Raw genomic sequence first — 26,953 nt, forward strand, 5'->3', positions numbered from 1 at the left:
CAATTCGATTTTCTCATTCTAACTTTCTATTGTTTTGTAATAATATTTTCAGATCTATTCACACTTTTGAGTGGTAAATATTGTATAAGTTACTTTTTGATAATATTCGTTAAAACTACCACATTGAGCTGCAAAAGTTAGTTATTTATAATCATTTACGAATTAAATTGATTAAAAAGGAAATGAAAAGAGTTGTTAGCCTATGATCAATGATATATATATATAATAAACCGTAACAAAAGACTAAATATCCTCTTCTCTGTTCCAGCCTAATATTTTATATATAATTATAGGGAGTCTCAAGTTTGCTAGAAGTATTTGGAATAACGTAACCAAGTCAACTTTCAAAAGTATTTAAAAATTACAATTTCGTCCTTATAGTTCGGAAGAAGGCTTATTTACAATTGGATCCTTATAATTGGGAAGAAGACTTATTTATTAGGTTTTATTCGACCAAAATCATAAGGACTAAATTATTAATTTAAGCTAAAAAATTTGAAAATTACATTGAAGGAATATGCTTCACTTTTAAAAAGGGTTTTGGTGGCACAAAAATGGAATAATATTTTCAATAATCCTATATTCCTTTTATTTAACTTTTCCATTTTTAATTAGTATTTCAAAAAATGGCCATGGTAAATAATTTCCTTTCCTTTTATTTTCTAACATACCATTTTTTTTTTTTTTTTAGTAAATAGAGAAATATGATTAATTTAAATTTAACCCTCATTTATAAATATAATTCCTATTGAAACAATTTATACTAATTTTAAAAAATTAAAAGCTAAATATATCTACATAATTTCAATATTTAAAAAATAAACATATTTACTCGTTATAAATAAATAAAATGTATATTCATTTTGATATATATAGTAAAACCTTTTTCTAGTGTATGCTAATTTTCTCGAGAATCTTTTATATTATTTTTTTTCATTTTATAATTTGTTATGTTGCTTATTTTCTACCGCAAAATTTAGGTTTTTTTCTCTATACATCTTATCTTAGTCGTAATATTCCTTTAACTCTAAGATTTTTGTCAGCAAAATGCTCTTAAAAGCATATCTTCTCCTAATAACTACTAAAGACTAACTTTATAACTTTTTTATTTTTAAAGTTTTAAGAATCAAATTCGGATCGAGACGAACTAAAACATGTTTTTTTTTTTAAAAAAAATAATGTCGGGTGCGAGAAATATCTATATTAAATTTGTTAAAATTGCTTTTGTTAAGTTATAAATTCAAAATTAATTTTAATTCCGTAAAATTTATCTTATATATAATCAAATATTAGATTGATTCTAAGCATATTTCCACTAACTTCCAAACATTCTAAAGCTAACTGCACCGACTTCTCATCGTGTTGACTTTACGACCTTCAGTACTTAAAATTTGTATTAAATTCGATTGGAACATACTTTTTCACGTCCGTTAAATCAAGATTTGCCGTCAGAATCTTCATCACTGGCACTTGCCACTGGTTCTGCCGGTGAAAAAAATGGGCACAGAGAGAGCACTGATGTCTCTGAGGCCTATTTATATGGAAGCTTGGCCCATCCTTATGCTCATCAGAGACCCATATCAGAGGCAGCTGAAATGAGTGTGGAAATATTGGACAGTGAAACCATCGTCAACTTTGTTGAAGACGAGGCAGCCTTTGGTGCCTTCATTAGAGAACGCTTTGCTCACCTTGACACCAACCATGATGGCCTCCTTTCTTATAGCGAGATGCTAGAGGAGTTGCAGAGCCTGAGGGTGACACAGAACGACTTTGAAATTGACGTGAAGCTTGACCCAGATGAGGTTTCTTCTGTTTATAGTGCTCTGTTCTTGCAGTTTGATCGTGACTTGAATGGAACAGTTGATCTGGATGAGTTCAAGACTGAGACCAAAAGGATGATGCTTGGGATGGCTAATGGAATGGGGTTCTTGCCTGTTCAGATGGTGCTGGAAGAAGGCAGCTTGTTGATGAAGGCTGTTGAGCGTGAAACTGCTGTAATGGCCACTTGAGCGTTCTGATTGCTATTACATGAATCGCTGTGTACTTGGTGTGGTTGTAAATTCATGAATCAATTCAGATGAGTGAGGTTCTTCTTAACTGAAATAAAACATGTTTTTCCTTTTTCAGCTTGATTCTATAGCCATATGAACCATATATTCTACTTGAAAATAGATGATAGTTATTACAAAACAGGGACATTTCATGTAACGGCCCAAACTCACTACTAGCAGTATTTGGATGCGTTTTAAAATCATGAGGTTGACCGCTTTATGTAATGGGCCAAAATGAACAATATCTGCTAGCGGTAAGCTTGAGCTGTTATAAATTGTATCAGAGCCAGACATGGGGCGATGTGCCAGCAAGGCGGTTGAGTCCCAAAGGGGGTGGACACGGGCACAAGGAAGTTGGGCCCTGAAGGGGGTGGATTGGGGGTCGCGAGAAGGGAACGAATGCCAACAAGAACGCTGGGCCCCAAAGGAGGTCGATTGTGAGATCCCACGTCGGTTGGGGAGGAGAACAAAACATTCTTTATAAGGGTGTGGAAACCTCTCCCTAACAAACGTGTTTAAAAACCTTAAAGGGAAGCCCAAAAGGGAAAGCCCAAAGAAAACAATATTGGCTAGCGATGAACTTGGACCGTTACATTTCAGAAGCACGAATGAAGCAGAAGATACTTTCATCAAACAAATCTAACATAGATTTTAACAAATTTCCAGAATTAAGATCCTCCTTCCAGACTTGAGATAGAACAGCTGACCTTTTAAGAAATTGATCATCATGCTCGCCCTTTCTTGCATCTGTGGAGAAGATGTAGACAAAACCAGATTGGGCTTGCCAGAGGCAGCTGGAACGTTGTTCCTTCCATTTGAAATGCCACTGATTTAGTTAGCGTGACACCCATTGCGCAATCAATTACCATCTTCTTGAGGGGCGCCCGCCCTTCTAAGCAGTCTGCATTTGTTCCATTCAAAGAAAGTTGCAAGATCTTACTTGGGAAAGTGGTGGTGATAACTCTTGCATTTGTCCGCATAACAGAGCCTGCGGGCATTTAGGCAAAGGTGGAAAAGTCTTGACACGTTCATATATGCAGCCCAGTTATATATGCATCACCGGCTCAACCAATTATCTAATCTTGGATGAGTTCTATTCTACTTCATATTCTAATATCAGTTACTGTTGATGATGATAGTAAAATAAGTCAGCCCAAGATGATGATAGTAAAAATCTTAAGAACTTGTGTGCAATCTGTTGATCTTGTAAGCTCAAACATTTATACCTCATAACATATATAGCACGTAAAATAAGTAATGCCTCTTAAAAAGAATTGTACTGGACCTACTGACAACAGGCTCCTTGAATAGTATGCTTAACTCGTAATTTGACATCAACTGGAAGTCATCATGAGATCCCACGTCGGTTGAAGAGGGGAATGAAGCATTCTTTATAAGAGTGTGGAAATCTCTCCCTAAACCTGTTTTAAAAGCTTGAGGGGAAGCCCAAAAGGAAAAGTCCAAAGAGGACAATATCTGTTAGTGGTGGGCTTGGGCTGCTACAAATGTTATCAGAGCCCGACATTGGGCGATGTGCCAGCGATGAGGCTAATCCCTAAAGGGAGTGGACTGGGGGTGGTCCCACATTGATTGGAGAAGGAAACAAGTGCTAACGAGGATGCTGGGTCTCGAAGGAGGGTGGATTGTGAGACCCACATCGGTTGGAGAGGGAAATGAAACATTTTTTAGAAGGGTCTGGAAACCTCTGTCTAGCAGACGCGTTTTACTGTTAGAATGAACACGACTCTCCACAATAGTATGATATTGTCCACTTTGAGCATAAAAGCTCTCATGGCTTTGCTTTGGGCTTCCCGCCTCATACCAATGGAGAGAGTATTCCCTGGTTATAAACCCATGATCATTCCCTAAATCAGTCGACGTAGGACTTTCATCATCCAGCAAAAACTTTGAGGGGAAACTCGAAAGGAAAAGCCTATAGAAAATAATATCCGTTAGCCCGACTGTTACACTCATCCTTTATAACTTGGGTTATAAAGGAAAGAGGAAGAAACAATAGAGAAAAAACATATCCAATTCTATCTTCCTGTTGGAAATATTATAAGAAATCTAAACATGGGAGAGGCTTTGAACATTAGCAGAATCCTCCATAACCAACAGTGCAAGAAGTGTAGGAAAGTTGCACTAAGATCATGTAACTAGAGATGTCCATAGGGTGGGACGGGGACGGGAACGAAGAGTCCTTCTCCGTTCCCATTTCCGCCTCCTATTTCATTTTCCATTCGGAGACTTCCTCTGAAGTTTGTTATTGCAGGTTAAATAGACATCATTACACACATCTAAGGATGATAGAACCTCAATTCAATTCTTAGAGCAACCAAACTTACCATTTGTCTCTTGATTTCAATAACTACAGTTAGGGTTTCATTCGGGTCCTTGAACACCCACCCCTCTTGATGAAATGTTTCTTCTTCAAAACCAACAAACACGCAAATATCTGCTACTTGCTAGCAACTAAAATGGCTGCTACCGAAATTTCAGTCAATTACATTTTGGGTATCCAAATAAAACTATCTATCGGCCTGCCTTGTGAGTCAAAACAATCAAAATCTTAGTCAGATTTGAGACAAACCTTCTACCGGAGCATGTTCTGGTATTGCAGCCTCTTCACCTTCGTTTGCTAGCCAGTGCCGAAAAACTGCTGTATCAAGAGAAGTCCTTGACAATGGGGGCGTCAATACCTACACTTGTGCGCTTAGTTTTGAGTGAAGATTTGGATTTTAGGGGCTTGTGGGATTTTGTAGTATTTGACCACGAGAAAGAAACCTTATTTATAAAAGTGTGGAAACGTCTCTGTAAAGGAAATGTCCAAAGAGAATAATATCTGCTAACGGTGGACTTCAGCTGTTCCAACAAGAATATTGGGCCTCCAAGAGGGTGGATTTGGGGTCCCACATCGATTGGAGAAAAGAACCAATGTCAGCGAAGACACTGGTCCCCCGAAGAAGAGTGGATTGTCCCCAAGGGGGTTGGATTGTGAGATCTCATATTGGTTGGGAAACGAACCAAACATTCTTAATAAGAGTGTGAAAACCTCTCAGTAGCACTTCTTTGGAGAGAAAACGAAACTTTCCTAATAAAAGTGTGGAAATAGACGCATTTTAAAGACATTGAAACTTTATAAAACTATAAGGGACTGAAGTGAAAAGGAAGGAACCAAATTAAGAGAGAAGATAGTTAATTTAATGGAAGGAGGAAAAAAAGAGAGTAATGTGAGAGTGCGATGAAAAAGAAATAGACATATCCCCATCGGCAAGCAAACCTTTTTTGGTTGATGAACGCAGTGTGTTGTATTGTGGCAGCCATGTGCAAAAAGTTATCTGCAAAGCAATTAAACTCTTGCCATCTAATCCTTTACTTTTTCTTTAGCTTCCATTATTTCCTTTGAGATTTAAGGATCCCATGTCCAGCTCTAAAGGGCATGCTCTTGTGGATTGATTATTTTCTCTGCGGTTTTTTTTTAACAATTTGCTTCCAACTCCCCTTTTTCACCTTTATAACACTCTGCCCCATTTGCAGCGTCTCTTAGTTGTGTCAATTACTTTCGGCTTTCTCTCTCTCTGCATGACTTTCAGCACCGGAAAGACTAAAACAAGCTGTTTCTCGGTAGATTTTGATTCTGGGTTTTCTCTGTTTTGCTGAGTGAAATGGGAATTAAAGGAGAATTGGTTAGGAATGTGTTCTTGAGGAACCGTTCTTTCAAGACCCATGAGAAAAATGTAAGATGGGTTTTTGGTTTCTGTCAATTTTCTTTGATTTTTTTTTTTTTTTTTTTTCATTTCCGTCAGGTGTTTGTTGAAATGCCAAGCTGAATGTTCTTCCCCTTTTCCGTTGTTCTTAACTTGATTTCATATTTCTTTTCATTTGTATCCCAATTGTTTGTTTTCTACGGGTGAATTGCTGTCGTTTTGAATTCTGATCCGATTTTTTCAGACGCGGAACAACAATTCTGTGGAAAGGAAAAAATGGCACTCTGTTAGATCTTACCTATGTGGAGACGAGTACAATTCAGTTCTTGTAGAGGAAGATGCAGCATCCATTAGAAGCTCTGAAGCAACTGTCACACAGCCTGTTTTGGAGCTTGAGATCTCAACACAGAAACAAGAACCTTCAATGGAGGTTTTCGATTTAGGCTCCCAATTGAAGCGCCAAGAACAAGCAGCACTCCTCATCCAGTCAGCATTTAGAAGCTTTCTGGTCATTTTAACACTTTTTCTTCGTGTTAAACATTTGGATCCCAAAATTTTTTATTTAGCAAACTAAACTGGAAGTGCAAACTTCTTGAGCTTTGTAGTGAAGAGGATAGATATGAATTTTGTAAATTGATGAATTTGAATTGCAGGCTCGGCGTCGGGATGCCGAGATCGAATGGACGAATAGTGATAGCAAGAAGGAGATCACTGAGGGAATAGAAAGTCCAAGCAGAGAGTCTCTAAGCACGTCAATTGAAGTTCAGACTGGGAATTCTGAAGCTTTCTCTGTTCAAGATGAAAGAATTGTTCTTTCCAACCGAATGCAACAGAAAACCAAAACCCAATTACATAAGCTGAAGGTTGAAGACGGCATTTTCTCTGCATAACTAGTTGAATGTTATCTGGATCTGATTAGGGAAACATTGAAAGTTTCATAGTTCTTGAAAATGTTAATGATCTTTTGTAACTCGTTTCGCCCTCTGGATTTTGTAGGAAGAATGGGATGATAGCACAGTGAGTAGCAATGTAACAAAAATGAGGATTCAGAACAGGCTAGAAGCATCAACCCGACGTGAACGAGCACTGGCTTACGCTTTCTCGCAACAGGTACAATTATGATAAGTTCTTAGAAAATGAAGTAGTTGGATTGGTTGGTGTAATAATTCTGGTTACTCCTGTGTTTTAAGCTACGAATCTGCTCGAAGAGAAAACACTCGAAATCCGATGCCATAGAAACGAACATGAGCTGGAGCTGGCTGGAAAGGTGGATGGCCACCCGCCTTCCTGAAGGCTCCTCGGTCGAAACTCACACGATGAAACCATCGGAAGGGATTGACAACAATCCGAGATTGGTGATAAGCCAAAGACTCTTTGATATTGGTGCAGAAGAAAAGGAAAGCTGCGGATCTAATGAGGTATCTGTACGATCTTTTAACTTCTCTGCTGATGCATTGAAGAGCAGATCAAAGGGTTCAAGTTACGTTTCAAGGAGCAAGACTGTACCAAGCCTTCAGCTTAATAATGAAGATTTTACGAAGGTACATCATCTCGATCCAAAGCATTTTATTGAGACTAGTAGAAATCCCGACTTTTCAAATGCTTAAATGCACTTTTGTTGCACTTAAAAAATAGTTTTTTTTAAGCACTTGGACTGTTCACTCACATAACATAACTTTAAGCACTTTTTGCACACTTAAAGAACATTTCTTCACTGTTTAGAAGTTCATTTGAAATAGGCCTAGAATCATATTGGATGTTTGCCGAACTTCTAAGGATCGAAACGGCTAAAACCCACGACTCTCCACAATGGTATGATATTGTCCACTTTAAGTATAAGCTCTCATGACTATGCTTTTGGTTTCTCTATAAGGCCTCGTACTAATGGAGATGTAATCCTTACTTATAAGCCCATGATCATCCCCTTAGTTAGTCAACGTGGAACTCCCTCCCAACAATCCTCAACATAAGCAACCGCGGAATCGAATAGTAAAACACAAAGACCAAAGACCAACCCAATGATCTTCAACTCCAAGGCCCATAATTCTCTGTTTTTCATTGTATCTTTCTTGTTTCTTCTCATCTGACATTTGAAATGCATAAATATTCATTAAGGTGAGCAAAGGGGATTGGGTAGCAGAGACTGAAAGAGATAAAAGGAGCAGACAAAGGCAAGCTGGGGGCAGAGGAGAAATCAAATGTAACGATGCATATATCAACAGTTCTCCAAGTTCCTCTCCTGTTGAATCCAGAGTCGGTGTGTAATTCTGGAAACTGAAACCTTTTAGTTTATCATCTTTGATGCTATTTATGTTAAGCCAACCCCTTGTATATTAAGGATAAGAACTGTCATGAACAGTTCTAGCTTTCCCACCTTCAAGGCCAATGATTTGCTCTGGATTAAAAGGCTTATTATTGTCCTTTGTTAGTTCATACTGATAAACACTATGGAAGCAAATTGTGCAGATATCGTGTAACTATTTTGTACATTTAGCAATGACTGTATGGATATCTATAGAAGAGTGGTACGAGGACATCTTGGCAGCTGGTGGTTAAGAGTAGGCTTCTCTTTAATGATGCTTTCAGGCCAATAACATCTAGATCTTATCAATGTCTTCATCTTTAACTCTGTATATAAGCCTCACCACCACCTTCATCATCACCATCTGTACCCCGAGCAATGCGCTCGTTAAGACGTGTTCTCAGGTAGCTCACGATAAAGCTTTCGAAAGCCTGGCTTCATCAGGCATGTATTTGAGAATCATATCAGCTTTGTCGTCTTGATAGTCCTGAAGTCCACTGAATATGATACCCTGAGCTGCAATCCTAACTTTCTTGTGCATATTTCCCCGAACATGGCAAAGATGTTTAGTCCTATTCCTCCTCGTCCTCCTTAAACAAAGCTTATACTTCTCATCATCTGCCTCATTCATAACTTTCTTATACATTATTCCCCCCGAACATGTCCAAGAGGTTTAGTCCTATCAATACACAGCTTCGCACCAACCCTTGCCTAGCATTCAGAGCACTTGGCCATATTCTTGTGCATCCTCCTTAAACAAATCTCATGGTTCTCGTCATTTGCTTTATTCACACCTCTCTTCCTAATCAACTACGTAAAACAGAACGATTGCAAAATCTAAAATGATATAAATTTGCCAAAAGGGGAAAAAAGACACTTCAACACTTATGAGTTATGATGCTACACACCATGTGGGGTTTAACTAGTACTGCAAAATCATTGTGAATTATAAAAAATATATACAAAATTGAGACAAGTTTTATGGTTTATGTACCAGCATTTCTATTTCTTAAAAGCCCAAAGCCCAAAGCCCAAAGCCCATAACTGAGCCCAATTCGGTGACAAATTTAAGCCCATATTTTGAAACCCAATCTGAAAATCCCAAATGCGAGAGCAGCGCGAAATTTAATTCTTAGGGTTAAGGTTTTAACCCGCAGGGGTTCGATTTCATTCTCCATTTTCGCGTCGCACTCTCATCGGCAACATATTTTCGTTCCGATACTTGGATTTCCATGGCGACGGCAACAGTGAATGCTCCACCAAAGAGGAAGCCTGTGTTTATAAAAGTAGAAGAGCTAAAGCCTGGTACCAGCGGCCACACTCTCACGGTCAAGGTGGTGAGCTCCAAAAATGTGAAGGCTGTCAATAAAGGTGGACGATCCACCGTGATTGCGGCTCGCCCTCAGCAATTAACTCGAATCTCTGAATGTCTTGTTGGTGATGAGACTGGTTGCATCGTCTTCACAGCTCGAAACGACCAAGGTACGTTTCTCCAGCCGTATAATACCTAATTTTTCTCATCTTTGGGATTTTTCCGTATGCTTTCTGGGATGATTTTGTGTATGGTTACGAACAAATTTGGATATAATGAATGGATATTAGTTTCCATTTCCTTGGATGTTCTTTAAAAACTGGGATAAGGTTTCTTCGTTTCTGTTGTTGCTGAGATTGAGAATTCTTTTGGAACAGTGAGTGGTCATCTTTTTTGTTAGTGAATTTCATCTTTGATAATTGAGAAATCACAATAAAGGCTACAAAAAAACTCTCTTTTATGGGTATTGTATAAGGTTACCAAGGCCTGAAATAGAGAAGCTTTCTGGGCAGAAGACTTGCGGCATATTAAGATTAGTTTTCTAAATGCTTAAAAGTACTTTTTTTTACCATTAAAATACGTTTTTAAGAACTTAAAAATTCATTCCAAATAGACTCTTTCGGAGGCTTGTGTCATTATTGTTCAACATAAATGTGCAGATTTGAAAGGTCTCTTTGAAACCTTGACTGTGGGTGCAAAGGAAACTACATTCACGAAAACAGAATGCTTAGAATGATTTTAGGGTAGGATGCCTTTAGTTCTAGCTCTTGAAGGATCCTTAAGGACAGTTAGTCTGTGAGTTTCTTCTTTATATTACTTGATCAAGTCATTCTCTAAAGTGTTATGAGGGATATTACTGGTCAGAGTAGAGCTTCTATTATGTTCATCTCCTTTAAACCAGGAGCTTTGAGATGGCGGATTAAGGTGCATGGGTGTAGCTGTAAATGTTACTCTTCATTTGAAATCTGTTGCCTTGAACCTAGCGATTGGTATTAAGAACCTGTTGAAATCCTTATGTGGGTTTGGTGTAAAGGAGTAAAGGAATCAGATGTTACATAACTGTCATATTGTGTGTGTCATGTATATTATTGTGTGCGTACCTGTCTTAAATTTTTGCTTGGTATCAAGTTATGTTATCTAAAGAAATGGTTGTAATTTTTGCAGTTGATATCATGAAGCCAGGAAACACTGTGACCCTGCGGAATGCAAAGGTCGACATGTTTAAAGGTTCTATGAGGTTAGCAGTAGATAAATGGGGTCGAATTGAAGTCGCTGAACCAGGCAACTTTGAGGTTAAAGAGGACAACAATCTGTCACTGGTTGAATATGAATTGGTTAATGTTGAAGAATGAGTTCCAACAATGCAGTGTTAAATGTCAATTATCATGGATTTACTTTCTATTGTGTGGTGACCGTACTGCTATTTAACTGGTATACAGTTTTATATGGCAACACAAATCTTGGCAAGGGTAATATAAGTTGATTATTGCTGTGTGCCTACTAAGTTCTACATGCTTAATTTGGATCCTAATGTGATAAAGATCTGAAAAGAGAACTTCAATAGTTACTTTCTGGTCTTATTAGTTGGAAAAGTAAATAGAAAGTCTTCTCGATGTATCTTTGTTTTGTTGCCTCATTTGTCTAACTATTGTGCTATCCACAGCTAACATTCTGTCAGTTGCTTCACAAAAGGCTTACTCAAACGTACATTATAACCTTTGCATTCATGGGTACTATATCAATGTGCTCTAGCAGATTTGCTCGACTCATCATAATGAGTAAATTGGACATAGTTCTTGGAATTAGTTTCTATTGGAACTCAAGATACAAAGACCAAAATCATATTTGAACCTAAATAAAATATATCATAAGAAAAAGGTTGTTATTTGGGTCTTTCAGTTGAATATCAAGATTAAGCTGAGGAAACTAAATTTAAAAGATTGTCTTGCCAAGCACAAACCCTGGTTGTAATCGAAGATTTACTTGGGTGACCATGTTGCCCAAGTGGTGAAACCTTTTCCAATCAACGTCTATCATGAAGTTTGCAAGCCAGTCACTGCCAAATAGAGATATTAAATGGTGTCAACATTGTGCGATACATCTATTAATAGAGGTCATAAGGTTTGATAAGCATCCATGATAGAGTAATATACAAGATATATAGACTGCTAGCGAATAATCCTTCCTCTTATCTCGGTAAGATTTTCCATTTCATAATTGCAAGACAATCCTTCAAGGAGTTAAACAATATGAGACAATTTATTGAAGCCTTCCTGTCTAATGTAGATCTCTTCCTATACATTCTAGTAGTCCGTAGTTACACAAATTTAGAATCTAAGACATGCTAACTAGACCGAAATTCGAGACATGGAAAACTAAGTCCCTGCAGATCAGCACGAGTATTTTAGCAGCGGGCGCTGTCACAATGTAGAACTCTGCAAACAAGACTTTCTGCCTCTTTGACAATTCATCATCACACATCATCATTGAACACTGGTTAAACGTTATAATTAGTATCCTCACATTTAATATCAAGTACGTGGATGAAATCGTCTTGATTGAGTAACATACAAGCATCACATATAAACAGCTAAATCATACGTCACAGCAGGAAGGAAATGATTCGTTACAAACAACGAACTGTATTTTTTAGCTTTGAAGAAGTTAGAAGACCCTAATCCAGAATGCAGCATTTAATCTCTTAGGACGATGAACTGAATTCTCAATTCATTGATCCGAAAAAAATGTAGTGAAAAAGAAGGGGCCAGATAAGACATTGCTCTACCAAGCTGAAAGAGCATTTGAGATTATAAAAGCAGTAGGGAAATATAGTTGACCCAAAACACTGGTATTGATTTGAACTACTTTGAGACTATTTGGAGAATTATTGTTTATTTCTTATTTCAAACAGTTCAAATCGTGATGGAACGAATTATAAATCCTGACCTCTTTGTTCTTCCCTGTTAGGCTTGTTATATAGAGTTTAGTTTCTTGCAACTTTTCATCAAATATCATATCAATGAAAATTTCTGTCTTCTTGTCAAAGAAAACGAGAAAAAACAGACCATTCAGTCACTATTTCATCCTCCTCCTTTTCATCCTGCATTCTAAGGGCCAAATATATAGGATCAATTGTGTACACATGTTATCCCCCATCGGTTGTACATCACAAAGGCAATCCAAGTAACCAATGAAGCTGAGGTCGTATTCGACCAACACAGCTATTCAGTTTTTAGGCCAACAGAAATCAGAAACCTTAATAGTGGCAGTATAACGAGAACATTGGAAAAAGTAAAATTCACTCTAGTATAGATGCAGAACACGGAGGCAACAACTCTTGGCTCATAACTTAGTCGCATCCATAGAAACTACTAGAAGAATTAGAAGAGACAGAAAGTACCTTCTGAAAGCCAACCATAACTATGGCGAGAGACAGAAAGCATCGAAGTCATTAATGCCGAAGAAGTAGCAGAATGGAAGGGAAGCATGGACTCCACACAGAAGCTCATTTCAACTGGAAGCCTTCATAGAAAAAGAGAAAAAGAAAAACATCACATATGGAACAACTCAACTCACAGAGTTTTCATAATTAATTTACATCGAGAACGTTTCGTCGAAATCGAATGCTTGTGAGGAATTTACCTTACAGCACACTGAGAGATAGGTCGTTTAGAAGCAATGCGAAATGGTGAACGAGCCGGAGCTGCTCTGGCTCCGACGCTCAGAAGAGTCGCAGCCTTGCCGAAGGAGGATCGGGAAATGGCCCTAGCGGCAAAGGAAGCCATCGTTAAATCTGAGAGCGCGGCGAAAAATTATGTGCAGTCAGCCACGATAAACAGAGTTCCGTCTCAGATTTAGGGCATTCAAATGCTAAACCCTACTTCCGTTGATCGAGAAAACGAGGGGGTTTTTTCTTTTTTCCTTTTATACTTTTCTTTTTTTACCCTTCTGTTGTCCTTTGTTCTTCCTTCATTTTTTCTTCTTCATCTTTTCTTTATATTTATATTTTTTTACAATCAAATTATTAATTAAATAAGCTCGTAAAAATTTTAAATATTGTCTAATAAATTACAACCCAAATGAAAATTCCAAAAAAAATTATGAAATAAGCTTAAAATTTTTAGACATAAGTGAGAAAAATGTGCCAAGAACAAACGTAACTCAACAATAATTAACAATATTATCTCGATCAAAGTTGGAGGTTCAAATCTTCCTACAGTCAGTATTAAAAAAAAACGATCTAATGTGTATTGATCTTTAAGAAGTTGAAACTAAAATCACTCCCACCATCCGTATTGGGATTACAGGAACAATATGAAAAGATGAATACATAACTAAAAGCCTCAACAGATTCATGAAGCTAGACTGTTTAAACAAGCTGAAAAATCTCGACAATCAAGAATTTGTACAACCACGACAAAATTTTGATTCCTTCTCTCATCCAACTCTACTGTCGGTCGAAGTTATGAGATGGGGTCTTGGAAAAATCTCAGGAGCTATTGAAAGTGTAAGCAACCAGCAACATACCCTCTTTTCCTGGTTCAACGTTAGTTTACTCAACTTCTTTGATGATTCTTCTTCTGCGGAGTGGTACAGTCGAAATGCTCCCACGAGCGCTGTGAGCTTTCCTCCTCTCTTCCTTCCTTCTCTTGGCATCCATAATAGTGCGCCGGAGGGCAGCAGCTTTGAATATCGGTTTTGGTAAATGTCTATGCCTGCAGCAACAAACAGCGATCAAATTTAAAATTCCCTTCCCAGACTGTATCCTGTGCGTGAGCGTGAGCGTGTGCGTGTATCGTATGCATATATATGGACTTGGCGTCGTGGAAATATTGATGAAGATAGGGGCCGAACATTAACAGAGCATGAATGTTGGACATGAGTCTTACCTCACAATACGCTTAACCTCAGGAAGGTGTTTATAACGATTCTTAACAGCCTCTTGATATTCATGCTTTCTTTTCTCCCTCGGAAGAAGCTGTGCAGCAAACATTAGTTTAGAAGTAAATCAAAGCTCCTGTCAACTGTTAATACAAACGAGGGCTGCAATCAACTGTTATTACAAATGTTAACCATTACACCATCGGGAACTATTAAATACTATCACTTTAGACTAGCATCATTATCCACCTAATTAGACCATGTAATCTTCATGCAAGCTTGTACAGAATAAAGTTGATGAAAGAGTTCCCAAAATAGAAAAGAATCATCTTTTGGTAAATATACAAGGAATTTCATCAAAAGAGAATATGTAAAATTCATAGCAAAAATACAGAGAGAGAGAGGATTCTTACAACTCCTAATTGTTCAGATGCTTTAGCCTTCCAAAGCCGAAGGTTGGTGTCATCACTCCCTGATATCACATAACTTGCATCACAGCTGAACCTGACGCAGAAAACCCTAAAAAAAACAAAAGAAAAGATCACTTGATTCACTAATAGTACATTGGAAGGCTTTGATCAAATGATAAGCCTACGAAAACAAATAACAAACATGGATCGAAAGCTAGAACTAGAATCAAAGAGCAAACCTTTGCATTCTTTTGGTATGATAAATCTCACGGCTGTGACCCCCATTAAACGGAAAAATTCTTATCTACAAAATTAATTGCATGGTAAGTTCAAAACATATCTCGAAAAACAAGTTATGAAACGTTGAACATAACCCAGGGTTGAACTCACTGTTCTATCATATGAGCCAGTAACAAATTCTCGACCACTTGGTGAAAAATCAATATCCATTCTGAAAACAAAAAGGAATCTTCACATGAGTTTCAACGAAGATTGAAGATAAGGAGTGGCACCATTTAATTATTATAATAAACCAAAATCACAAGTTTGTATCATACACTGCAGATACATGATCTCTGTGCACACATTTTGCTTCGTCTAGTTTCCTAGAATCGTAGCTATAACAGTTGCAGTCTTCATTTGCCTGGAAAGCACAAAGAACAATTGTGTAAATGCTAGATTGTTAAAAGAATAAAGAGAACATAAAAAAAGCTAGAACAAAAATATATTTGATTATCATATTGACTGCGTTATGATGAAAGCAATATGAGCCAAAAAGCTAAGAAAACTTCAAGGAATAAGAAATCTCAAAATTCCATTCGTGTGCTTACAGCAGTGAAGTTCATTGGCTCCCTTGGATTCCAACAAATAGAATTTGTCTTTGTCTGTCACACGAAAGATACCCATAAGAATACATGAAACAAATTAAAAGATTACAAGTAAGGAACTCTTTTGGCTAACTGCAACCATCATACCCTCATAATTATTTTCCTAGCTGGGGATGACATGCGCAAATCATACAATGCAATGCTTCGATCACTACAAGGCAAGAAAAAGAACAGCGTATAGGGTTGAAAATGCTCCCACCATAAGAAGTTGAAAATTTGCTGAAACTGAACTGATTAGCAATATAGAAAATTATACTGGTCCATGAATTTCAGAAAAGTGCAATTAGTTGTGCAATTAGCTGAAATTTTGTTTATGGTAAATTTGACGTTCCAGTTTAATCAAGAATGCAAAAAAAAAAAAAATTGCAAAGTTCGAAAACCACTTTTAGTTTAAACTAATCAAGTGCTTAACATGCATAGACCATTATTATTTTTAGTTAAAAAATTGCGAAGTTCGAAAATCAAGCCATCCACCTTTGAGATATAATTGGTGTCTTATCCATCAAGCTATACTCGAATTGGCATGCATAGACTATAGAGTAAACTGGAATTTGTATGCAAGCAAATGAATCAGTGGCGGTTTGATCACGACTAATCATGCTTACCTAGCTGATGTTGCCAGGATATTGGGTTCTCCAGGATTAAAACGGACAGAGATAACTGAGTCTGTTCCCCACTCAAAACTACTCACCGGTTGAGACCTATAGACAAGAATTCAGAAATATCTTCAATATATAACGAGAAAAAAGAAAGTACTGAATGAAGTGAATGGTGATGAATACCTGTTGTGATCCCAGATATCTAATTGCGCACCAGCTGTAGCAAAAAGATTTCCACTCCACTGATGATCACAACAGCCCTATAAATCAGAAACTATGGGCTCAAAATCCAACTTCAAAAGAAGAATCAGAAGAAAGGGCTAAACCAATGTCTAAATTAGTAGCTTACCAGAAAGCATTCTTCCAGACATAAACTGCTAGAGGCTTGAATGTATGGGTTTCAAAATGTTAGTAGGAAATAATATAAATAATTCACGCATTACAACACACAGGTAATTCAAGAACAAACCTCAGATGAATTATTCGAAGTCTCATATGAATTCAGAGTGGGAATTGGGACATTCCATAACCTGACACTGAAAAACACAAAAAAGAAGGTTTGGTCCCAAGTAGAAAAATATAACGGTCTAACATTCGAAATTGCATAGAATAATACATCTATAAAACGGTGTCTTACGTGCAATCTGTCCCACATGATACCAGGATGCGTCCATCGGCTGATGCAGTCAAGCCTCGAACAGCACCTTGATGTCCAGGAAACTGACAAACGGTTCGCCTACAACGTATGAAGGTTAGCATTTATTTCAGGATTTTTAAATTACAGCTTAATTTCTGTCAATAAAAATTTGGTCGCTATAAAACAATATTGCATAGATCGAAAGGTTGGAAGACATCATATTACCTGTTAGCGATATCCCAGAGGCGAATATCTGTTGACATAAAATCAATTTCTTAGAAGGCAAAAAAAGTCGTTATGCATGAAAAATTAATATCATTGTTTGAATGCAACAAGAATATTGCAGTACCATTTACTGATGGAGATTACATAAGATTAAAATGGGGAAAAAAGGATGGATATTTACGCAGTTGACTGCCCCGACTATTGCATCTCAATAGACGTCAGTGCTGGAAATAGAAAATAACAAGCTTATAGTAGAAGTACCAACAACAGTACAATTATAAATGGTTTCCAACGCACCACAAGAATTAAACACATGAAATTTTCCGAAAACTTCCGACCAACAATCAGAGGAAGAAATAAAAAGAAGAAAAAACTAAAAACATTCTGAATATTGAATAATTTACCTCCATCCAAAGAACCGGAAAATATCCCTTTCAAGTGATTAGGATTCTTTGCCATACATGAAACGGCGTCTAAATGCCCATCCATTGCTCCAATAAATGGTTTTGCAAACATCTAAAACATAGAAAGCATGAAGTTTACTCATTTATCGAAAGTTTAAACGATCCAGCAGCCTGAAACAATAGTTCCAAATCATAACATTACCCTGTCCATTTTCGCGGCATTAAGTGCACGGACATACTCAACCGCTTTCTCTTGCGTACGGAGACTAGGGTCGAAGTTCCGAAATACCCTCTAATGTAGGGATACAAAGTCAATTCTTGTAGCAAGAGAGAAATTCAACAGAAAAAAAGAGAAGAAAGAAACGTCGATATACTGTGCAGGTTAATCACCTGGAGGTCTTGGCTTCGTTCTCGAGTGAATTCATCAGTGGAGCGGGATATTACCTTGACCTTCATTGTTCAGAAAAAAAAAAAAAAAAAAAAAAAAAAAAAAAAAAAAACCCCTAAGGAGATTGAGCGATGCAGCACCGAGGTTGAAGAAGAAGGTAAACCCCGCGCTGATAGGCCAATTTTACAAAAGTTTGCCCAAATAAATTATTTTTAAATCAAATATACCTTAAAGTGGCGGATTACGGTTCCGCCCCTGGCCCCCTGGCTAAATTATAGTTTCTCCCTCTTTAATTATGTCTTTTAATTTAGAAATTTTAAAAGTTGTTTAATAAATCTATAAATTTTAATTTTGTATGTAACATCTTCATAACTTAAAAGCCTAGAAAATTAATTCTAAACTTCTAATTTTGAGTATAATTATTTTAAAAAATATTGATTAAATCTTTTAATTATAACCCAAAACTAAATATTTATAAATTTATAAATCTTTATAAGTTTTATGTGAACGACTCGTATTCAAAATCACTCTCAAATATATTTTTAACTAGTTCTTATAGTAGGAAACTAGCACTTAAAAGGATTACATGCTCGAGAATAATTTTGAACATCCACCTTACGAGGAATTTGTATCATAGACAAAACAATCCACGGGACACTGGAACGTTCAAGAACCCAAAACAACGAAAGGTGACTCGATATTGTCGTTGCATCAAATTAAACTAAGCAAATGGAGAGAGTTTCTATTCTCTAAAAATCAATACAAAAAGATCCCAAGTCGAGGGGAACTAAGTATTAACCATGAAATATTAACTAAATCAATTCAGGCACATTTCCTCTTTCGAACTCATGGCTGTTCATCTCAAAGCTACAAATGCACTGGTTGGATGACATTACGACGAGCGTAACTAAACTCGAACCACATCCCGCATCATGCTTTTTACGTCCACCAACATCCTGGTTAGAACTCGTATCAAGCAGCAGTGTTTTGTCCGTTCCTACTTACAATGGCTTGCTATTACTGCTCTTCTCTGTATTCTGGGTTCTCCTGTAAAACGACGAATCCTTCTAGGATTGGAGAAAGAGGGATGTACCTGAACAAAGACAGCTAAAGTTAGCTTATGATTTATCGAAGTCTGGAAAAAATTACACAAACTATATGGCTAGTTCTAGTACTTCTCAGTGGCCAGCTCTGCCCTGTCACCAGCAGCAAGAAGAACTGGGGTTGAGTGAGTCTGAAAACCAGTGATCGTCTTTGGACGACCGGCCTGTCCAACGACATCAACAGCCTGACCCACCCGAACAGGTACTGAAAGAGGCTTGAGATTCTCATCCACAGTCAACAGCATTCTCGGCTGTCATACTTGAAAGTCAGAAGGGGGAAAAAATAGAAAACCAGTAAACAGAATGACACGAGATAATCAACCAAGACGGACCTGCATTGCCAAAACAAGGTAGTAGAGCACATAGTGATATTTCCCCAGGATAATGGCTTTCATGTCAAGACATGCATGCAACATGATTATTAATCCTGCAAGCGCGGTCCTGCAATGAGGAGTACATACTATGAAACAAGATGATAAAACATAAAACTTCAAAAAGATAGACTAATAGAACTAGGTTTCTCCAAAGCAGTCACTGACGGTGCTAATAAGAATCGGTCAGAATGATAGGGGTTAAGAGTTAACAGGCCCTTCCCCAAATGTACAAGCCCTTGGGCAATCCTGACCTGCAAACATTTACAAAATGAAGGTATCAGACACTAATTCTTCACATTATGTAAAAAGGGAACTCCACAATGGAAAATTTCATAGGCATCATTACACAAAAAAGAAGGCTCGCATCTTTGTAGTAATAACTCGAAAGATTCCGAAGCATGCCAGCTATTCTCGCATTATTGGTTCCAGCACCAATCAAACCTAAGGAGATCACTGCTGCCTGTAACATCCATTTAAGAATTTTAACATTGAATTTCTACAAAAGCAGTGAAGAAACTAAAATGAACCAAAAACTCGAATCTCACCATTGCTACTTCAGAATCTGTATCATGGCTGAGTCTGCTTAACGTGTCCATAACATTAACCTGGTCAAATTATCCAGTCATACAATTAAATTTGGCCTGAAAAATCGTCCACACTCAAAACCAACTCACTAAGAAACCTTTGCTTAGCTCAATATGGCATCCTTATAAGAACCAACTCACTAAGAAGTCTTCGCTTAGCTCAATATAGCATCTTTATTAGAAGTAGGAATATGTGGCATACTTCTCTATACTAGGATGTTGGAGTGTTTGCTGTACACTTCTTTGTATAGGAGCATTTGCAGCATGCTTTAAACCTTATTACCTTACTGTGAACTGTTTCATGAAATGATAGAGCTCTTGACCCTTACAATTACTATCTTTTTCCCCTCTACTTATTTGGCTGGAAAACTTTATAGTTCAAAAATTATAGAATAGATCAGAACATAACAGGTCTTCATCAAAAAACACATCATACTGACCTTGGGGTTTGAAATGCAAAGGAGACCAAGAGCCAAGGGAACAGCACGACGAATATTTTGCTCCCCATACTGCAAAAGATGCTCTAATGAACGAATTGCCATCTCCAAACCCAGTTCTTCAGCCATTGCCACCATTGCAATTCCAAGAACAGCAGCTCCTTGGTGAGTTTCACCCTTCTCAAGATGTTGAGAACAATGACCAAGAAGGTTTTGAACCTAAATGGGGGAGAGATAGACAGCTAAGTTGGTGCATTATGTTAATACATTGATAAACTACACTGCATACCTTAAGTACATTCCCAGTTCCAGCATATGCACAGGAGAGCAATGTCATGTCGCAGTATTTTCTGATTTTCTCGTTAAATGTCTTGGAAACCTCAGCTGTGGCCTCCACACTTTCCTGTTAGAACCAAGAGAAGGAAGTTATAAAGGAAAAGCCTTAAATTCCACAAAATGCATGATGCCTAAAGCATCAGTTGAAGGTCAATCTTAAAACACAGGAAAATAATCATAATTACGATAGACAATGTATTCACAGCAGACTGCAGTCGCACCTGCTTTCCAAGGTATAGAAGACCAAGGCTAAGTGGTAGAAGGCGACCTAGAGCATCTCCCAATTCAGACTCACTTCGATCCATTAATGCAAATATAATTGCTTGGGCGACCTCCTCATTGCAGGAGCCAAGAAATATTAAACCCAATGAGAGTGAAGAGAATGCAATCACATCAAGTGAAGCTCTTGAATCATTTAATATAGGGGTCAGTTTTAGCCGCAGCTGAAAGGATACAAAATGCAAGAGTATCAATAAGGAATGGGAAAAAAATCATTGACCTGTGAAAACATACATTACAGTATCTTATACCACAAACTTGTAGTTACACTATATATATGTGTATATATATACATATATGTATGTATGTATGTATGTATGTATGTATAATATATATATATATATATATATATATATATATATATATAGAGAGAGAGAGAGAGAGAGAGAGAGAGAGAGAGAGAGAAAGAGAGAGAGATTTTTCATCGATACATGAAAATGAAGAAAAAAGCTCCAACATACATTCTCCCAATGGGGAAGAAACGAAAAGCATAAAACCCAGAGGAAAAACCTGATTTTGGGATTTGTCAAACCCGTAGAAATGTTAAATATGCTATACATAAAAAAAAATGTTAATATTAATAAAATTTAATTTTTGAACTAAATTAATTGAAAATTGTCAAAATGACCCAGAAAAGTTGTATAATTAGAAGTACAAAAGCAAAACATTATAGAAATCCCAAAGCATCACTTGCAGGGAAAAAGGAGATTTTCAAAAGCTAATTCATTGTTCTGACATCCACTAAGCCTACAAACAGAAATAGGAAAGATGGGTGGTAACCTGCTCATTTTGAGTTCCTGCATACGTAATGCCCAACCCCATTATTGCACCTATACGGGTGGATGCATCTTCTTTGTCAACGTATTCTATTAAAAGTGCTAATGCCTGAAAAGAGAGAAGACAGTTCAGAAAATTGAAATGGATTCCAACGTTCTGCACAATAAAGAAAAAAAACTCACAGGATCACAATCATTCTTGATAGCACAATTGACAATACCAACTCCCAACAATGCTCCAGCAACAACATGGTTATCATTGCTGTGCAAAAATTTGTCAATTTGAGAAAGTCCAGCATCCACATCCCAAAGCAAAATCATACCCTGTGATCATGATGATAAATGATAAGACAAAACCAGATGCTAAACAAAATGGAAAGACGGAAATGGTGTAAACTTACCAAACTTGCTGCAGCACTCATCTTCCCATGTTCTTTATTCTTAAATAACCAGTTTCCTGAAGAAGCGCCACTGGATGAATCTGGCGTAACTGTCATTAACTTATCCTGGAATGACAATAACAAATAATAAGAAGCCCGAAGTAACATGCCACTTCTTCTGCACATTGATTGAACATCTCTTACCTGACCAAAGCCAGCATTCACAAAAGCATTAACGAAGGTAGCAGCCAAGTTTTGTCTAGCAGAATCAACACTTGCACCAGCACTAGCTCTGCCATCAAGCAAATGTGCCTGAAATATTTCAAGGACGGAAATCAGTATAATGAGAATGTGGATATAACAGTCACGAGCAAGGGTGAGATAACCTTATAGATGTCTTCTGGAGATTTAGGCTCCATGACCTCAATGTCACGAGCAAGGGTGAGATAACCTTCACTTATTTTGGCATTATTGATGATTTCCTGCATTGCCTCTCTCTCATCATCATCTGGACACATGTCGTCATCAAGCTCAAAACTAGTACCCTGTATGAAAGAAAAAAAGAAGTTAATTGAAGAAAAAAGTTTTTTAATGGTACAAAATGATAAGATAATAGTCGGTCACTGACGAACTAGTCATGTCAACCATTCATAAATCATAAATTCTCTCTCCCAAAATAATCCAATAACCAACCGATAATAGTAATTAGTGATATACATGCACCATAATGTATTATACAAACTGGTACCCCACCCAATCATCTCTTGAAGCCCAAAGGAATCAAGTACTACACAATTTTGAGATTCAGATTCAGATTCAGATTCTAAGCATTTATACAAAATAAAGTGCACACAAAATGCCTAACATCAATGCATCAGAAAATAGATCCAATAAACCGACACTAAATAGCATAACGATTAATATATAGATTATCAGAACTTACCTGTCGAGCGAGTATGTACGAAAACTGCTTTTTACGCTGCATATCATCACAGGCTTGATAGATCTGTCTGACATACTGAAACAAAATGAAATTTAAAGAGGTTTTCAACATAGTTCGATGGTTAAGTAGTTCAAATATACTAGGTATGAAACACAAGGGGAAAAACTGCTTAAAATTCATCATCTTTCACCAAGAAACGAGGATGATACTTTATACTCCTGATGATATAACATAATAATACTCAAGTCCCAAACTGATATTAATGGGCAAAAATTTCAAGGTTAAAATAGAGGGAAAACCTGCAAGTTATCAAGGAACAATGCAATCTGAAGTGCATTGGTATACTCTTCAAATTTTAGATATATCATGTATGCAATGTCCAAAGCTAGCATGTCATCAGGTCCAGGAAGATATCTGTGATGTTGGCGATGTTAAATACCATAATCAAGGAGAAGGATTCAAAAAATGGAAAAGGAAAAGCTTGCACTATTAGAGGTTATAAGTTTGTGAATAAATAATAATCATATATTATGACTTCTTAATGGAAAATCGAGTCTCATCGAGAAAATATAAAAGAATATAGGAAAGCATACAAGCCCAACAAAAAAGGTTAAAAAAATAACCCGAGCTAACTATGCACAAATGAGCTCCCATCTAAAATTGAGCATATTGGATAATTAAACCTTTGAGGCCAACACCAAAAGGCATTAAACCTAACACAAATTAAGCCTATACCCAAGACCTCTGAACCCTTCCAAAAACCTTACTTTTAGTCTCAAGCCAAAACCCCCAAAAAAAGCCCCACCACAACACCTGGATTAGCCAAACACCTATTTAAAATTGAGAAGTCTCTCACTGTAGGTAGCATATTTAATTATCATCATAATATAATACCACAGCATTCAAAAAGTAATAAAGTAAACCATTTTCTTTAAAAGAATAGTAAAACAAACATGACGCAGTTGCTTCAAATCCATAAACATGACAGACGCCCATCATATTCTTCAGAAAAAATAATAGTTCAGCTAAAACTTTGAATTGAAATTAATTAAGAAAAGGCATCAATCACGAAGAAATTTAGACAGAGAGCCCAAACAAGCTTGAAAACATAACCGTTCATATCAGACAATAATTCCTAGACAAGTAGTAAAAATGAAGGAAGTGCAATTATATGTACTACAAGAACTCAAGAAGATGAGCTGACATACTTGGCTGAACTAGTAAGATAGATACAGGTCCTTTTGAAATTTGTATTGTCAACATGCTCTACTAACAGATCAAGATCTTCAACCTGGTACAAGTCACATGAATAATTCAGTCAGCCATACCCTTTTCCCCATCCCACCCCAAACAAAAATAAAATAAAAATTAGTATCTCACCTCCATTAAGAGATCAACAGCTTCAGGTTCGGCATTGTGCTGAAGATCAATAAAAATAATTAGAGATGCCAATTGCTAACAGTATCACATTATCTACAGAAAACTATGGCTTAGTGTCCAAAGAAGGTTCAAACAAAGTTGATCCGTTGACTTGTTATGCAGACATACTTTCATGTGAAAAGCAACAATTTCTTGAACAAGTTCCATCAGATCATCAATGGGCGCCTCTTCACCCTGAAACAAAGAAAGTAAAGAAAGCAACAGTAAGTACACTTCTAATTAGTACAATAAAATTAAATATACGATCAGCATAAAGACAAGCATATTTATGTTATAATCTATTAATTAGGTCAGGAAAAAAAAAGTTATTGCATATTCGAATAGAATTGTCACTACCTGCCGCTTGGTGTATTCCTGAGCAATCTCTCCAGCCAAGTTCCTGAGGTTACAATATATTTTAGAAAATAATGAGTATAATACAGATAATACCTTCTGACAAAGAACCATGTAATAAGTCGCACAAGAATGTTGTACTAATATGCTCACCTTACATACTCATGGCCCCATGAACCAATATCACCTTCTGAACCTAATAATCTGTATTTAAGGCTTTCCTGAGAAAGTTCGACAATAAATTATTTATATTTAAGTGTGACTGCATAAGCCCACGTAACAGAGCTAGAATAAGGCATAAGCACGAGACTGTAAGACACAGAGACATCAAAAACAGAGAAAATGCTCCATGCACATGATATTAAAACAAAGAAACAAAAGGAACACATGGCGATCAATATTAAGGAAAGCAGACAAACCCGTTCTCCCTCTGCAGACATTGTCAGTGCTAATACTGATAGTATGTCCGCCATGTATTTCTGCAATAGAGAAGCAAGTAGAGTTACATTTTTCTTATAGAAAAACCAAATCGATAGTGGATTACAATACTGAGAGTAAACCACCTTTAAATCCGAGTCTGCCATTGTTTCATAATAAGCTTTCAAAGTTCCATAATGTGGGCGAAGGAATTTTAGAGGCTTTGGAACAGAAGTCATGGAGCTTGTGGAGGTTCGAATTTCCTGCCTGGAATTATAAGTTCTCAAATAAGTTCAAAATATGAAGGCCTTGAAGAAAATATGCACGATTCATAAACCTATCCAATCCGGTATATCAATCTATATCATAATTGCAAACATCCACGAGCAGGGTAAGATACCTTTAAAGTAACGGTTTCTGTTTTAACTGAACTATAAATAAGAATGCGAACCTCATACTCTCAAGTGCAACTTTCTGCAACCCAGGATCGGGGTCCTGAACTCTCTCCACGTACAGCTCCAACTGTTGCTTCAAAGCCAGATCCTCTTCCGACTGTGCACGCAATAACCCATGTCAGATCAATACGCAACGTACTACAGGAAACATAAGAGGGAAAACTAAAATCGCACATGAACTAATCTAAATATTCCCTCGCTTCAACTCATACTGCGAATAACCTCTTATAAGTACAGAAACGACTTAAGCAAAGCTCAGTAGAAAATTTTCAGAGTACACTAAAAAAAGTTTACACCAAAGCCACCATCCATCCAGTTTCAATTTGGGTGATTCTTCTGATTTCTTGGAAATCAGACAGAAACCAAGCCCTTAAGTAACAAAGAATTGAATGAACCATACCAGATCCTCCTCCTTCTTATCGTCCTTCTTCTTCGGGTCCTTCGATGGGACTTTCAAAGTGGCCTCCTCGCGCTGGGAGCTGTTACTGGCACCGCCGCCAGCAGAGCCATTTGGGTCACGCGCCATTGTGCAGAGAAGAAGACTAAAAGAATCAAAGCCCTCGAATGAGAGGGGAAGATCGAGCAGGAGGAAAATGAAGAATGCGAACAAAGGGAGTGAACAAAATCAGTAACAGGATTGGAAATGGAAGAAATTGTCCCGAATAACCTGGGATTGGATCGCCTGCAGAAGAATATAAACGAAGGGAGTTGCTTTTTCCTTTTCCTCCTGAGCAAGAAACTAAAATTGGGGTGTTAGAGGGGGTTTTCTCTGCTCCCGAGTCGGGTCGGTTTACATTCGATCTTCAGAAAATGGGCTTCTTGAGGATATTCATAGGCCCAAATTGGTAAAATAGCCCAAGATAAATAAGGTCCAACAACTGTCGAGCGGCCCGTTTTTATTGGACTCGTTTTATGGGCTTTACTGGAGGCAGCCCATTAAAACATCGATGGTTCTCGTCTAATAAAGACTAAAATCGAGAGAAGACGTGCAAATTCTGAGAGTTTTAGTTTGGGGAGGTTTTTATTATGGTATATATCAAATATATTAAATATGTAACAATCCATCTAAATTCAATTTTATATTTTCAAATTGAATTATATTCCAATTATTCAAATTTTGAAGTCACTCGTTTTTTTCTTCGACGAAGCAACAGCTCACTCTAAATTCGACCTTTCAACTGTGTAACAAGGTGTCCTCGATGCGAACCCCAACCGAAAAGTGTTCAAAGGACCAACGACAAACGAATCTTATCTTCATCTTAAAGGCAAGACCTTCACTAAAGAAATATACTA

The 26,953-nt window shown here is 37.2% G+C and overlaps 7 protein-coding genes and 1 long non-coding RNA gene across 10 annotated transcripts; 3 read left to right on the forward strand and 5 right to left on the reverse strand.

Annotated features, from left to right (window-relative positions):
- Nucleotides 1-1,394: 1,394 nt before the first annotated feature.
- On the forward strand, nt 1,395-2,126 carry LOC111811830 (uncharacterized). Its single transcript, XM_023698872.2, has one exon. The coding sequence runs from the start codon at nt 1,596-1,598 to the stop codon at nt 2,007-2,009; it is 414 nt and encodes a 137-aa protein (XP_023554640.1). The 5' UTR covers nt 1,395-1,595; the 3' UTR covers nt 2,010-2,126.
- A 468-nt stretch (nt 2,127-2,594) lies between these two features.
- LOC111811855 (uncharacterized) lies at nt 2,595-5,185 on the reverse strand. The gene is made up of 2 exons (XR_002817616.2): nt 4,642-5,185; nt 2,595-3,039 (listed from the first exon to the last, which is right to left on the reverse strand). It is a non-coding gene; the product is annotated as an uncharacterized LOC111811855 (long non-coding RNA).
- A 266-nt stretch (nt 5,186-5,451) lies between these two features.
- On the forward strand, nt 5,452-8,251 carry IQD33 (IQ-domain 33). Its single transcript, XM_023698739.2, has 6 exons — nt 5,452-5,788; nt 6,003-6,266; nt 6,412-6,621; nt 6,755-6,868; nt 6,949-7,299; nt 7,874-8,251. The coding sequence occupies exons 1-6, from the start codon at nt 5,717-5,719 to the stop codon at nt 8,021-8,023; spliced, it is 1,161 nt and encodes a 386-aa protein (XP_023554507.2). The 5' UTR covers nt 5,452-5,716; the 3' UTR covers nt 8,024-8,251.
- A 930-nt stretch (nt 8,252-9,181) lies between these two features.
- On the forward strand, nt 9,182-10,989 carry LOC111811827 (uncharacterized protein At4g28440). The gene is made up of 2 exons (XM_023698867.2): nt 9,182-9,542; nt 10,537-10,989. The coding sequence occupies exons 1-2, from the start codon at nt 9,293-9,295 to the stop codon at nt 10,722-10,724; spliced, it is 438 nt and encodes a 145-aa protein (XP_023554635.2). The 5' UTR covers nt 9,182-9,292; the 3' UTR covers nt 10,725-10,989.
- A 158-nt stretch (nt 10,990-11,147) lies between these two features.
- On the reverse strand, nt 11,148-13,295 carry LOC111811839 (protein NUCLEAR FUSION DEFECTIVE 6, mitochondrial). 2 transcript variants are annotated; one of them, XM_023698882.2, is made up of 3 exons: nt 13,015-13,290; nt 12,773-12,894; nt 11,148-11,428 (listed from the first exon to the last, which is right to left on the reverse strand). In XM_023698882.2, exons 1-3 carry the CDS (start codon nt 13,155-13,157, stop codon nt 11,406-11,408), a joined length of 288 nt encoding a protein of 95 aa, XP_023554650.1. In that variant the 5' UTR covers nt 13,158-13,290; the 3' UTR covers nt 11,148-11,405. The 2 variants fall into 2 exon arrangements, with proteins under 2 accessions (XP_023554650.1, XP_023554651.1); XM_023698883.2 differs by lacking the exon at nt 11,148-11,428 and adding an exon at nt 11,539-11,865 and having other exon boundaries at nt 13,015-13,295.
- A 229-nt stretch (nt 13,296-13,524) lies between these two features.
- On the reverse strand, nt 13,525-16,409 carry LOC111811699 (uncharacterized). The gene is made up of 10 exons (XM_023698703.2): nt 16,333-16,409; nt 16,156-16,251; nt 15,638-15,701; nt 15,494-15,547; nt 15,221-15,306; nt 15,054-15,114; nt 14,903-14,967; nt 14,667-14,772; nt 14,262-14,350; nt 13,525-14,087 (listed from the first exon to the last, which is right to left on the reverse strand). Exons 3-10 carry the CDS (start codon nt 15,668-15,670, stop codon nt 13,925-13,927), a joined length of 657 nt encoding a protein of 218 aa, XP_023554471.2. The 5' UTR covers nt 15,671-15,701; nt 16,156-16,251; nt 16,333-16,409; the 3' UTR covers nt 13,525-13,924.
- A 377-nt stretch (nt 16,410-16,786) lies between these two features.
- Nucleotides 16,787-17,974, reverse strand: LOC147789352 (uncharacterized). Of its 2 annotated transcripts, none has more exons than XR_015411892.1 (6): nt 17,806-17,974; nt 17,618-17,707; nt 17,416-17,527; nt 17,136-17,235; nt 17,012-17,039; nt 16,787-16,885 (listed from the first exon to the last, which is right to left on the reverse strand). XR_015411892.1 is itself a non-coding variant. In XM_087117813.1 (6 exons), the coding sequence occupies exons 1-4, from the start codon at nt 17,869-17,871 to the stop codon at nt 17,210-17,212; spliced, it is 294 nt and encodes a 97-aa protein (XP_086973939.1). In that variant the 5' UTR covers nt 17,872-17,974; the 3' UTR covers nt 16,787-16,885; nt 17,012-17,039; nt 17,193-17,209. The 2 variants fall into 2 exon arrangements, 1 of the variants encoding a protein (XP_086973939.1); XM_087117813.1 differs by having other exon boundaries at nt 17,193-17,235.
- A 426-nt stretch (nt 17,975-18,400) lies between these two features.
- LOC111811644 (26S proteasome non-ATPase regulatory subunit 2 homolog A) lies at nt 18,401-26,405 on the reverse strand. The gene is made up of 25 exons (XM_023698603.2): nt 26,061-26,405; nt 25,657-25,757; nt 25,352-25,472; nt 25,208-25,267; nt 24,942-25,009; nt 24,792-24,834; nt 24,564-24,629; nt 24,396-24,434; nt 24,224-24,306; nt 23,315-23,429; nt 23,016-23,090; nt 22,459-22,617; nt 22,277-22,384; nt 22,094-22,198; nt 21,876-22,016; nt 21,697-21,801; nt 20,859-21,080; nt 20,591-20,704; nt 20,305-20,520; nt 19,826-19,885; nt 19,627-19,740; nt 19,446-19,531; nt 19,239-19,347; nt 18,979-19,157; nt 18,401-18,896 (listed from the first exon to the last, which is right to left on the reverse strand). Exons 1-25 carry the CDS (start codon nt 26,184-26,186, stop codon nt 18,821-18,823), a joined length of 2,691 nt encoding a protein of 896 aa, XP_023554371.2. The 5' UTR covers nt 26,187-26,405; the 3' UTR covers nt 18,401-18,820.
- Between the last annotated feature and the right edge of the window lie 548 nt (nt 26,406-26,953).

This window comes from Cucurbita pepo, chromosome 15, assembly GCF_057944985.1.
Source record: "Cucurbita pepo subsp. pepo isolate OVF chromosome 15, ASM5794498v1, whole genome shotgun sequence".
NCBI lineage: Eukaryota > Viridiplantae > Streptophyta > Magnoliopsida > Cucurbitales > Cucurbitaceae > Cucurbita > Cucurbita pepo.

What these genes read in the sequence shown, in the direction of transcription:
- LOC111811644 (XM_023698603.2), bottom strand. Translation starts at nt 26,186, where the DNA reads ATGGCGCGTGACCCAAATGGCTCTGCTGGCGGCGGTGCCAGTAACAGC. An exon ending in CTCCAGAAGACATCTATAAG is followed by an intron (nt 22,385 to 22,458) that starts GTTATCTCACCC and finishes GAAATATTTCAG; the next exon opens with GCACATTTGCTTGATGGCAG. An exon ending in GACCGATTCTTATTAGCACC is followed by an intron (nt 19,348 to 19,445) that starts GTCAGTGACTGC and finishes TCCTCATTGCAG; the next exon opens with GACCGCGCTTGCAGGATTAA.
- LOC111811830 (XM_023698872.2), top strand. Translation starts at nt 1,596, where the DNA reads ATGAGTGTGGAAATATTGGACAGTGAAACCATCGTCAACTTTGTTGAA.
- LOC111811839 (XM_023698882.2), bottom strand. Translation starts at nt 13,157, where the DNA reads ATGGCTTCCTTTGCCGCTAGGGCCATTTCCCGATCCTCCTTCGGCAAG. An exon ending in ATCTCTCAGTGTGCTGTAAG is followed by an intron (nt 12,895 to 13,014) that starts GTAAATTCCTCA and finishes TTTTCTATGAAG; the next exon opens with GCTTCCAGTTGAAATGAGCT. An exon ending in TTATGGTTGGCTTTCAGAAG is followed by an intron (nt 11,429 to 12,772) that starts GTACTTTCTGTC and finishes TCTATTTGGCAG; the next exon opens with TGACTGGCTTGCAAACTTCA.
- IQD33 (XM_023698739.2), top strand. Translation starts at nt 5,717, where the DNA reads ATGGGAATTAAAGGAGAATTGGTTAGGAATGTGTTCTTGAGGAACCGT. An exon ending in TCAAGACCCATGAGAAAAAT is followed by an intron (nt 5,789 to 6,002) that starts GTAAGATGGGTT and finishes CGATTTTTTCAG; the next exon opens with ACGCGGAACAACAATTCTGT. An exon ending in CCCAATTACATAAGCTGAAG is followed by an intron (nt 6,622 to 6,754) that starts GTTGAAGACGGC and finishes TGGATTTTGTAG; the next exon opens with GAAGAATGGGATGATAGCAC.
- LOC111811827 (XM_023698867.2), top strand. Translation starts at nt 9,293, where the DNA reads ATGGCGACGGCAACAGTGAATGCTCCACCAAAGAGGAAGCCTGTGTTT. An exon ending in CACAGCTCGAAACGACCAAG is followed by an intron (nt 9,543 to 10,536) that starts GTACGTTTCTCC and finishes TAATTTTTGCAG; the next exon opens with TTGATATCATGAAGCCAGGA.
- LOC147789352 (XM_087117813.1), bottom strand. Translation starts at nt 17,871, where the DNA reads ATGAAGGTCAAGGTAATATCCCGCTCCACTGATGAATTCACTCGAGAA. An exon ending in ATGCCGCGAAAATGGACAGG is followed by an intron (nt 17,528 to 17,617) that starts GTAATGTTATGA and finishes TCTATGTTTTAG; the next exon opens with ATGTTTGCAAAACCATTTAT. An exon ending in TTCCGGTTCTTTGGATGGAG is followed by an intron (nt 17,236 to 17,415) that starts GTAAATTATTCA and finishes TTCTATTTCCAG; the next exon opens with CACTGACGTCTATTGAGATG.
- LOC111811699 (XM_023698703.2), bottom strand. Translation starts at nt 15,670, where the DNA reads ATGTCATCCCCAGCTAGGAAAATAATTATGAGG. An exon ending in CATACCAAAAGAATGCAAAG is followed by an intron (nt 14,773 to 14,902) that starts GTTTGCTCTTTG and finishes TGTTTTTTTTAG; the next exon opens with GGTTTTCTGCGTCAGGTTCA. An exon ending in GAGGTTAAGCGTATTGTGAG is followed by an intron (nt 14,088 to 14,261) that starts GTAAGACTCATG and finishes TTGTTGCTGCAG; the next exon opens with GCATAGACATTTACCAAAAC.